Below are 10,832 nucleotides of genomic sequence, written 5' to 3'. Positions count from 1 at the left end.
TTTTAGTTACGTGTAGATGTAGGCCTAATTATCGCCGTTTTTACGTGTTTGGGGAAAATAAATGGAACTGATTAGATAAAATCAGATAAAAATGATTTCCTCCCTGTCCTTGTATATGTGCTGTTATGGAGTCGTGAACTCACATATAATTCCTTTTGTCGGGCAGAGGAACCTTTGTAGTACAGTTGGCTTCGCTCTTGACTTAGAATCGGGGACCCAAGGTTCGAATTCCGGCCGGAATCAAAATGGTTGGGACGATGGATTGACAAAATAGATGAATTCAAAGAAAGGACTGAGGAAACAGACTCTGATGTAATAGCACTAGTAGAGACTAAACTAACTGGTATGACAAGTAATGCAATATTCTCAATGAAGTATTAAATAATGAGAAGCAAACACTACAGAGGAGGAACTGGTGTGACACCTCTGGTAAAAAATAGCCTGAATCTTTGAAGGGATTTCTTTGGAGATGACAAACAACGACATGGACTCCATTGTGGCCATTATTTCATTTGATGGTGAGAAAGTGGTTGTGGCTGCAGTCTACAACCCCCCAGAGAACGACAGAAGACTTAGGCAAGAATATGAAATTACGAACAGAGTTTGAACATCCGTGAACATTGTCGTGCTTGAATGTTCCTCCAAGCATGGCGATGCGGTACATCAACCGGATTGCCATAGGAGAGGGATTTCTAGAGTAGGATGCAAGTGGCATTCAATCAACTTTTATATTAGTTGAAAGCTTGGAGCTAGTCTTCAATCATTCCCCCTTGTCATTCCACTGGGCATATCTCACCGGAAGCTGCTTTAGCCTAAGGGAAATGATCACTGACTCTCCAGCTCACTAATCACCAATGAGTATATTAAGTACTCATTAAAGTACTTAAACAAGTACTCATTTGGTACTTGTAAATTCATACTGCAAATACTAATAATTGCCAAGAGAACCTAACTTAACCACCCCTCCCCCACCGAGTGCTTGTACACTTGGCAGCCGTTTCCACAATGGTTGAATAGTTGGCAAGAGTCATCACTTTCACTGTATGGTTGCCAGGACCCCACACACCTGTTGTATGGTTGGGTTAAGATAGTCAGGAGGACTGTCCGCCTTGCTGACACGATGTGCGTGTGTGGTGGTGGCAGCTCAGCTAAGCTTGCTCTCTCTTGTCAGGGAGCTGCATGTGTGTGTGTGTGTGTGTGCAGGGTTCTTGACATGTGTGTGTCAGCATATATATATAGAAGTCAGAAGAGGAATACTGTGTAGCATTCACATATATATATACACAGACACACACAGGGCCTTGTGAACATGTTTTGAGTTTTTTTAAGGTCTCTATTTTATTATTATCATTATTTTATTTTTTAAGTGGGGGCGCTCCCTCCCTCACCACCCCTCCCTCTCCCCCCCCCCCCCACACTTCCCTCACCCCTCACCCATGTAGGAGTCCGCATGACGGGAATGGAGAAGGAATATGAATGAAAGTAACTTGGAGGCCGAGCCCCAGCACTGAAGCCTGGGTCGTCGTGCCTACTCTAGGGTCTGCTCCCCTGCCACACTCCCCCCCCTCTTAATTACAGCCCCCCCCCCCCCAGTTAACCTAATTAACGACACAAATTATCCCTTGTTAATGAACAGAGGAGTCAATTGGCCCCTGTGGTTGAGATACGAGAGTTTGGAGAAGATGCCCCTGGGGACCTCAGGGGCTAGAGGCCCGTGCCCCTGGGGACCTCAGGGGCTAGAGATCCCCCTAGATCATGAAGTGTTGGCAGAGACAGAGTTAATCATCAAAATATTATGGAAATGTGAAAAACCTGTGAATCGTTAGATGGAGGCGAGTTTCTCAAGATGGTTTGGCCATGTAGACGAAATGGATGATAACAGAGAGGGAGGAAAGAGTGCACTCGAGTGAATATGAGGAGCGGCGAGGACGACCAAGATAAGACATGGTGAGTGTGTGTGTGAGGAAGGTCATGAGGGAGACAAAGTGAGTGAGGAAGGTCATGAGGGAGGCAAAGTGAGTGTGTGAGGAAGCGGAAGCTTAGTGCAAAGAGAAAACACATAAAGTGAGAGAGAAAAACAGACTCAACTCAGGCCAGTGTGTATAAGAGAAGGCAGCCAACATGTCTGGCATTTGGGGGGGCGGGGGGGGGGAAGAGTTGTGATGACAACTCATTACAAGGACTTTACTCCTGGTTGTATGGGGCGGTGAGTGTTGCTGTGGGATCTATTGCACGCGCGTGTGTGTGACGGCTCTATCCGGCGTCACAGTATGAAATGCGACAGACAGGAATGACGGTATATGTCTAACTTTGAATTTACGTGCCTATCCTTCATACCTATTCCATCGGGGCTGATAAGATGCACCTGATAGGTTGGCCAACCCCCCCTTCCCCACAACCCCCTACCCCTCCCCCAACCCCCCCTCCCCACAACCCCCTACCCCTCCCCCAACCCCCTAACCCCGTTTACCCATCCCATATATGCCATCAGTCCTCGAGCCCTCGCGAAACTATCCCCCAGACATACATAAGGACGCTGCCTGTGTTCTGGTCCTATTCATTTAATTTCATTTATGTATTCAGATGGCAGAGTGCCGGAGCTGTAGTATGCGCCCACGCCGCCATCTTTGTCCCGCTACTGAACAAAAGCCTCCTTCACAACACAAATGTTTTATTCATATCAACTTGGCCTGAGTGAGAGAGAGAGGTGACTGATACAGGCGTCCGTACGTCGGTGTAATCCGTTGTGTTCTCTGCGTCGGTGTAATCCGTTGTGTTCTCTGCGTCTGTGTAATCCATTGTGTTCTCTACGTCGGTGTAATCCATTGTGTTCTCTACGTCGGTGTAATCCGTTGTGTTCTCTACGTCGGTGTAATCCGTTGTGTTCTCTACGTCGGTGTAATCCGTTGTGTTCTCTACGTCTGTGTAATCCGTTGTGTTCTCTACGTCGGTGTAATCCGTTGTGGTCCCTACGTCGGTGTAATCCGTTGTGTTCTCTACGTCGGTGTAATCCGTTGTGGTCCCTACGTCGGTGTAATCCGTTGTGTTCTCTACGTCTGTGTAATCCGTTATGTTCTCTACGTCAGTGTAATCCGTTGTGGTCCCTACGTCGGTGTAATCCGTTGTGGTCCCTGCGTCGGTGTAATCCGTCGTGGTCCCTACGTCGGTGTAATCCGTTGTGTTCTCTACGTCGGTGTAATCCGTTGTTCTCTACGTCGGTGTAATCCGTTGTTCTCTACGTCTGTGTAATCCGTTGTGTTCTCTACGTCGGTGTAATCCGTTGTGTTCTCTACGTCAGTGTAATCCGTTGTTCTCTACGTCGGTGTGATCCGTTGTGTTCTCTACGTCGGTGTAATCCGTTGTTCTCTACGTCTGTGTAATCCGTTGTTCTCTACGTCGGTGTGATCCGTTGTGTTTTCTACGTCAGTGTAATCCGTTGTTCTCTACGTCTGTGTAATCCGTTGTTCTCTACGTCGGTGTGATCCGTTGTGTTCTCTACGTCGGTGTAATCCATTGTGTTCTCTACGTCGGTGTAATCCGTTGTGTTCTCTACGTCGGTGTAATCCATTGTGTTCTCTACGTCGGTGTGATCCGTTGTGTTCTCTACGTCAGTGTAATCCGTTGTGTTCTCTACGTCGGTGTAATCCGTTGTGTTCTCTACGTCGGTGTAATCCATTGTGTTCTCTACGTCGGTGTAATCCGTTGTGTTTTCTACGTCTGTGTAATCCGTTGTGTTCTCTACGTCGGTGTAATCCGTTGTGTTCTCTACGTCGGTGTAATCCATTGTGTTCTCTACGTCGGTGTAATCCGTTGTGTTCTCTACGTCTGTGTAATCCGTTGTTCTCTACGTCGGTGTAATCCCTCGTGTTCCCTACGTCCGTGTAATCCCTCGTGTTCCCTACGACGCGACAACCCGACGCGTCACCTAAGCATCACAATTTTTACGGATCCAATTCGCTAAAAAATGCGACATTAAATTAAGCGAAATTAAAGCCCCGTCATATTATTCACGTTTTTAGAGCATCGGCTTAGACAGGCCAGGAAGGTTGCCTGGGTTTGTACGCACTTGGTTAGGCCAAACAGTCGCATTTGTTTACGGAGTGGCGGATCAAGAGACCCAGCATCCCTCGGTGTTGCTGGTTCAAGATCAGATAACAATTCCCTGGAAACACAAACCGTAACTGTCTCTATTTTCCGCTTGTTACAACTTGTAATAAAGTTGTTACATAATGGCTTAACGTGTTTATGACTTATTAGAACGTTGTTACAACTTGCTATATTGGTTGTTATAACTGGTTAGGTGTTAAAACTTGTTCGAACGTTGTACCAACGTCGTAGTTTTAATGTGTGTTTGGCGGGTTAAAATCTCTCATAGTTCACCCTTCACTACCGTTCACTTCAACTTATAGAACATCTTCATTGTTTGTTGAGTTATATATATTTTAGGCGAGCAAGCAGAATGATCCACTGTGAGGAAGCAGAATGATCCACTGTTAGGAAGAAGAATGATCCACTGTGAGGAAGCAGAATGATCCACTGTGAGGAAGCAGAATGATCCACTGTTAGGAAGAAGAATGATCCATCTGTGAGGAAGCAGAATGATCCACTGTGAGGAAGCAGAATGATCCACTGTGAGGAAGCAGAATGATCCACTGTGAGGAAGCAGAATGATCCACTGTTAGGAAGAAGAATGATCCATCTGTGAGGAAGCAGAATGATCCACTGTGAGGAAGCAGAATGATCCACTGTGAGGAAGCAGAATGATCCACTGTGAGGAAGCAGAATGATCCACTGTGAGGAAGCAGAATGATCCACAGAGAGGAAGGAGAAAGATCCACTGTTAGGAAGCAGAATGATCCACTGTGAGGAAGGAGAAAGATCCACTGTGAGGAAGCAGAATGATCCACAGAGAGGAAGGAGAAAGATCCACTGTGAGGAAGCAGAATGATCCACTGTGAGGAAGCAGAATGATCCACTGTGAGGAAGCAGAAAGATCCACAGAGAGGAAGCAGAATGATCCACTGTGAGGAAGCAGAATGATCCACTGTGAGGAAGCAGAATGATCCACTGTTAGGAAGAAGAATGATCCATCTGTGAGGAAGCAGAATGATCCACTGTGAGGAAGCAGAATGATCCACTGTGAGGAAGCAGAATGATCCACTGTGAGGAAGCAGAATGATCCATTGTGAGGAAGCAGAATGATCCACAGAGAGGAAGGAGAAAGATCCACTGTGAGGAAGCAGAATGATCCACTGTGAGGAAGGAGAAAGATCCACTGTGAGGAAGCAGAATGATCCACAGAGAGGAAGGAGAAAGATCCACTGTGAGGAAGCAGAAAGATCCACAGAGAGGAAGCAGAATGATCCACAGAGAGGAAGCAGAAAGATCCACTGTGAGGAAGCAGAAAGATCCACAGAGAGGAAACAGACAATTGCGAGTGAAAGCATTAACACCTGTGATATCTACCAGACAACCACAACCCCTTCAGAACACAGCTTGTGATAATTGACTCACAGAGGGAGTGGAGGTGCTTACATCTCCCCCCTACCCCCCCACCCCACCCCCTCCCTCACCTCACACCCTTCCACAACACACACGCACACTCTCCTATTCAATCTAACCTCTCCCCCCCTCCTCAATATACACAAACCCGCATTACATGCAGTCCCTCTCTTCACTACTCCACCCCCACCCTCTCCCCAACACCAGGGGCCAGATTCACGAAAGCACTTACGAACCTGTACATCTTTTCTCAATCTTTGGCGGCTTTGTTTACAATTATTAAACAGTTAATGAGCTCCGAAACACCAGGAGGCTGTTTATAAGAATGACAACAGTTGATTGGGAAGTTTTCATGCTTGTAAACTGTTTAATAAATGTAACCAAAGCCGTCAAAGATTGAGGAAAGATGTACACGTTCGTAAGTGCTTGCGTAAGTGCTTTCGTGAATCTGGACCCAGGGTACTGAGCCACCTTCGCCCCAACACTGACAGGTCAAATGAACAAATCCACAATGGCCGTGACGAGGATTCGAACCTGCGTCTCGGACGTGTACTGACAGGTCAGCTGTACCAAAGTACCAAAACACAGCCTGAGGAAGAGGGGATGAACGCACTCTTCCCAGTGAAGAGTCGCTAAGGTCCGGAGCCTCTGAGGTCATGTCAGGAGAAAGTCTGTGTACAGCACTTGTGAGGACAAGGATCCTCACGTGTGGTGAGGCATGAGAGGACACGGATCTTGGACATGAGGACGGTGACCAACCACTTGGATCATCGGGGATCGAACGCCAACCCAGGAAGATGCCTGGCCGCTGCTATACCCATCATTCTAGATGGAGAGACTCTCTCTAACCCTTCCAAGACAAAGAAGGTCTCATTAGTTTTAGTCATATCATGAATAACTTTAATATATAACTCAACATTTATTTGATCTGAACCACCACAATGGTTTAGTGCCCAGGTCGCTGTGTCGTCAAGAAGCGGATGGAGGAGAGGGAGTCTCCAGCTGTTGGGAGGCGGTGGTTCAGAAGGTAACGTGTGATATCTCTGATGTTAGTGTCCATGTCTAAATTACTTACCATTTGCCTGTGTAGGATAGAAGTAGTTTTCTTAGATTAAGGACCTGCCCGAAACGCTGCGCGTACTAGTGGCTTTACAAGACTGTAATTACCATATTATGTATCCTCACTTCCCAATGTACCTTCTTGTATATGCATAAATAAATAAATAAATAAATAAATAAATAAATAAATAAATAAATAAATAAATAAATAAATAAATAAATAGTTTTAGGGATTTTTGGTGAATATCATAATTTCGATTAAATAAAATCTTGTTAATTTCTATTTTTACGATTCTCTGGTTCTCCCCAATTGTCATCTCCCGTGTATATCATCAAGGACGTTGAACCTTCTTGTTAGAACCTTCCAAAATTCTTCAGCATTAAATTGTTTAACTGTCAACAACTGATTACATCAAAAGAATAAATCTCTCAGTAATAATTATCAATACTTTTGGTTAGAGCCTTGTACTAAGACATGACAGCAGACGCTGCTTGCACGTCTGTTCTTGTCGCTGTTTGCACGTCTGCTGTCATCGCTGCTCACACGTCTGCTGTCGTCGCTGCTCGCACGTCTGCTGTTGTCGCTGCTCACACGTCTGCTGTCGTCGCTGCTCGCACGTCTGCTGTTGTCGCTGCTCACACGTCTGCTGTCGTCGCTGCTCGCACGTCTGCTGTCGTCGCTGCTCGCACGTCTGCTGTCATCGCTGCTCACACGTCTGCTGTCGTCGCTGCTCGCACGTCTGCTGTTGTCGCTGCTCACACGTCTGCTGTCGTCGCTGCTTCCACGTCTGCTGTTGTCACTGCTTGCACGTCTGCTGTCATCGCTGCTCACACGTCTGCTCTAGTCACTGCTCACACGTCTGCTGTCATCGCTGCTCACACGTCTGCTATCATCGCTGCTCACACGTCTGCTGTCATCGCTGCTCACCCGTCTGCTCTAGTCACTGCTCACATGTCTGCTGTCATCGCTGCTCGCCCGTCTGCTCTAGTCACTGCTCACATGTCTGCTGTCATCGCTGCTCGCCCGTCTGCTCTAGTCACTGCTCACATGTCTGCTCTTGTCGTAGCTCGTAAAAAAAATAATAAAAAATAATATAGTTCTATGCTTTCACGGGCAGTAATTAGCTTGGTGATTGTGGCGGGGGGGGGGGGAGGGTTGTGGAGGGGGGGGGGAAGGGAGAGAGAGCTATTGCTCTCTCTCTCACTCTCACTTCCGCTTTCCAATTATCTTATCTTATCTTGCCCTTTTTATTATAATTATTGCGTAGTTAGTTTCATTCACGTACTCTTTATCTCTCTCTCACACACACACACGCCGAGGGCCTCGCGGCTGAGTGGACAGCGCTCTGGGCTCGTAGTCCTAAGGGCCCCCCCCCCCACGGGTTTGGACGCCGGCAGAGGCAGAAATAAATGCGCAGAGTTTCTTTCACTCTAATGCCCCCTGTTCACCTAGCAGTAAATTAGGTACCTGGGAGTTAGTCAGCTGTCACGGGCTGCTTCCTGGGATGTGTGTGTGGTAGAGAGAAATATATGTAGTAGCCATAATAGAGGAGAAATAGATTGGTTAGAAAGGCGGGGGTCCAAGAGCTAGTAGCTCGATTCTGCAGATACAAATAGTAAACACACACACACACTAAATCTAATCACCATGAGACACGCGCTTAAGTATGCAGCGCCAGCATGGAACACCCTTAAAAAAAAGGAGGAAATAATCAAAGTTATGCAGCAAGGCTGGTTCCTGAGCTGAGGGGACCGAACTATGAGGAAATCACAACACTGAAGTAGAATAAGAACAGCGGAACACGATACAAGGAGCTGAGGTTCACAGGAGAAGTATGGGGTGCACAATAAACTACCGCTCACAGGAAGAGTATGGGGTGCACAATAAACTACCGCTCACAAGAAGAGTATGGGGTGCACAATAATCCACCTCTCACAGGAAGAATGAAAAAAAACCCGAGTCAGTACATTACACAGTTCCCAAGAGCCTGTTCTTGTTCTCGAGGGGCCCGGGAGGCGAAGCTCGACCCAGCCAGGTGAGTCCATCTAGGTGAGTACACCCAGTCACACACACACATGTTCGAATTTTATTTTCTCACATTAAACTCAGAGAAATTAAGGGTTACGAACCACGTGACTCCAACGCTCTCCCCCACATGTGCGTGGGCGGGGATTGTGTTGGGGGAGGGAGGTGTTGGGGGAGGGGATAGGGGAAGAAGGAGGAGGGGGGGGAGATAATCCCCCCTACCCTCCCTCTCTCTCTCTCTCTCTCTCCCCTCCTACAGGTAGCAGCGGCTTTAAGAACTCTCTCTCACCCCTCCCCACCACGGGTAAATGGTCCTTCCTTTCCTCCTTACCTGTCTGGGGTAAGTGTCCTCTAGACTTGCCTTCATGCAGTGTTACCGCTCTTTCCTACACCCCTCCCCCATCACCCCCTCCCTCACTGCTCCTGTGGCAGGTGTTTCAGACTCTTGTGTCATGTATTGTTACTCCTCTACAGTGTTACCTCCTCCTCTCTACAGTGTTACCTCCTCCTCTACAGTGTTACCTCCTCCCCCTCTACAGTGTTACCTCCTCCTCTCTACAGTGTTACCTCCTCCCCCTCTACAGTGTTACCTCCTCCCCCTCTACAGTGTTACCTCCTCCCCCTCTACAGTGTTACCTCCTCCTCTACAGTGTTACCTCCTCCCCTCTACAGTGTTACCTCCTCCTCTACAGTGTTACCTCCTCCCCCTCTACAGTGTTACCTCCTCCCCCTCTACAGTGTTACCTCCTCCCCCTCTACAGTGTTACCTCCTCCCCCTCTACAGTGTTACCTCCTCCCCCTCTACAGTGTTACCTTCCTCCTCTACAGTGTTACCTCCTCCCCCTCTACAGTGTTACCACCTCCCCCTCTACAGTGTTACCACCTCCCCCTCTACAGTGTTACCTCCTCCCCCTCTACAGTGTTACCACCTCCCCCTCTACAGTGTTACCTCCTCCCCCTCTACAGTGTTACCTCCTCCCCCTCTACAGTGTTACCACCTCCCCCTCTACAGTGTTACCTCCTCCCCCTCTACAGTGTTACCTCCTCCCCCTCTACAGTGTTACCACCTCCCCCTCTACAGTGTTACCTCCTCCCCCTCTACAGTGTTACCTCCTCCCCCTCTACAGTGTTACCTCCTCCCCCTCTACAGTGTTACCTCCTCCCCCTCTACAGTGTTACCACCTCCCCCTCTACAGTGTTACCTCCTCCCCCTCTACAGTGTTACCACCTCCCCCTCTACAGTGTTACCTCCTCCCCCTCTACAGTGTTACCACCTCCCCCTCTACAGTGTTACCTCCTCCCCCTCTACAGTGTTACCTCCTCCCCCTCTACAGTGTTACCTCCTCCCCCTCTACAGTGTTACCACCTCCCCCTCTACAGTGTTACCTCCTCCCCCTCTACAGTGTTACCTCCTTCCCCTCTACAGTGTTACCTCCTCCCCCTCTACAGTGTTACCTCCTCCCCCTCTACAGTGTTACCTCCTCCCCCTCTACAGTGTTACCTCCTCCCCCTCTACAGTGTTACCTCCTCCCCCTCTACAGTGTTACCACCTCCCCCTCTACAGTGTTACCACCTCCCCCTCTACAGTGTTACCTCCTCCCCCTCTACAGTGTTACCTCCTCCCCCTCTACAGTGTTACCACCTCCCCCTCAACAGGCGAGTGTAACCAACAGTTCTCTATACTAAGTCTTACCACCTTAGATCTTCATTCTCTCCTTTAAGTCTGTCACCTGAGGTGTTGTCACCTCGTCTGTCACCTGAGGTGTCGTCACCCCATCTGTCACCTGAGGTGTCGTCACCCCATCTGTCACCTGAGGTGTCGTCACCCCGTCTGTCACCTGAGGTGTTGTCACCCCGTCTGTCACCTGAGGCGTTGTCACCTGAGGTGTCGTCACCTCGTCTGTCACCTGAGGTGTTGTCATCCCGTCTGTCACCTGAGGTGTTGTCACCTGAGGTGTCGTCACCCCGTCTGTCACCAGAGGTGTCGTCACCCCGTCTGTCACCTGAGGTGTTGTCACCCCGTCTGTCACCTGAGGTGTTGTCATCTCGTCTGTCACCTGACCTACAGTAATTATAGCCAATTCTTATCTCTCTGCACACAGCTCTGCTTCTCTTCTCCAGGTGCCCTGCACGCATGCACGCACACGCACGGCTTTCGACAGAGTTCCACATAAGAGGTTGTTCTGGAAACTGGAAAATATTGGAGGGGTGACAGGTAAGCTTCTATCATGGATGAAAAATTTTC

At 48.4% G+C, this 10,832-nt stretch overlaps 3 protein-coding genes across 3 annotated transcripts; 1 reads left to right on the top strand and 2 right to left on the bottom strand.

The window, feature by feature from the left end:
• Positions 1-2,655: 2,655 nt before the first annotated feature.
• LOC138358116 (chondroitin proteoglycan 1-like) lies at positions 2,656-3,784 on the bottom strand. The gene is made up of 2 exons (XM_069315618.1): positions 3,473-3,784; positions 2,656-3,210 (listed from the first exon to the last, which is right to left on the bottom strand). The coding sequence occupies exons 1-2, from the start codon at positions 3,782-3,784 to the stop codon at positions 2,656-2,658; spliced, it is 867 nt and encodes a 288-aa protein (XP_069171719.1).
• Positions 3,785-7,036: 3,252 nt separating this feature from the next.
• On the top strand, positions 7,037-7,654 carry LOC123753747 (streptococcal hemagglutinin-like). The gene has a single exon (XM_045735705.2). The coding sequence runs from the start codon at positions 7,037-7,039 to the stop codon at positions 7,652-7,654; it is 618 nt and encodes a 205-aa protein (XP_045591661.2).
• Positions 7,655-10,284: 2,630 nt separating this feature from the next.
• On the bottom strand, positions 10,285-10,632 carry LOC138358115 (uncharacterized). The gene has a single exon (XM_069315616.1). The coding sequence runs from the start codon at positions 10,630-10,632 to the stop codon at positions 10,285-10,287; it is 348 nt and encodes a 115-aa protein (XP_069171717.1).
• Positions 10,633-10,832: the final 200 nt, after the last annotated feature.

Source organism: Procambarus clarkii, chromosome 82 (assembly GCF_040958095.1).
Source record: "Procambarus clarkii isolate CNS0578487 chromosome 82, FALCON_Pclarkii_2.0, whole genome shotgun sequence".
In the NCBI taxonomy this organism is placed as follows: Eukaryota; Metazoa; Arthropoda; class Malacostraca; order Decapoda; family Cambaridae; genus Procambarus; species Procambarus clarkii.
This window is presented reverse-complemented; position numbering and strand designations above follow the sequence as displayed.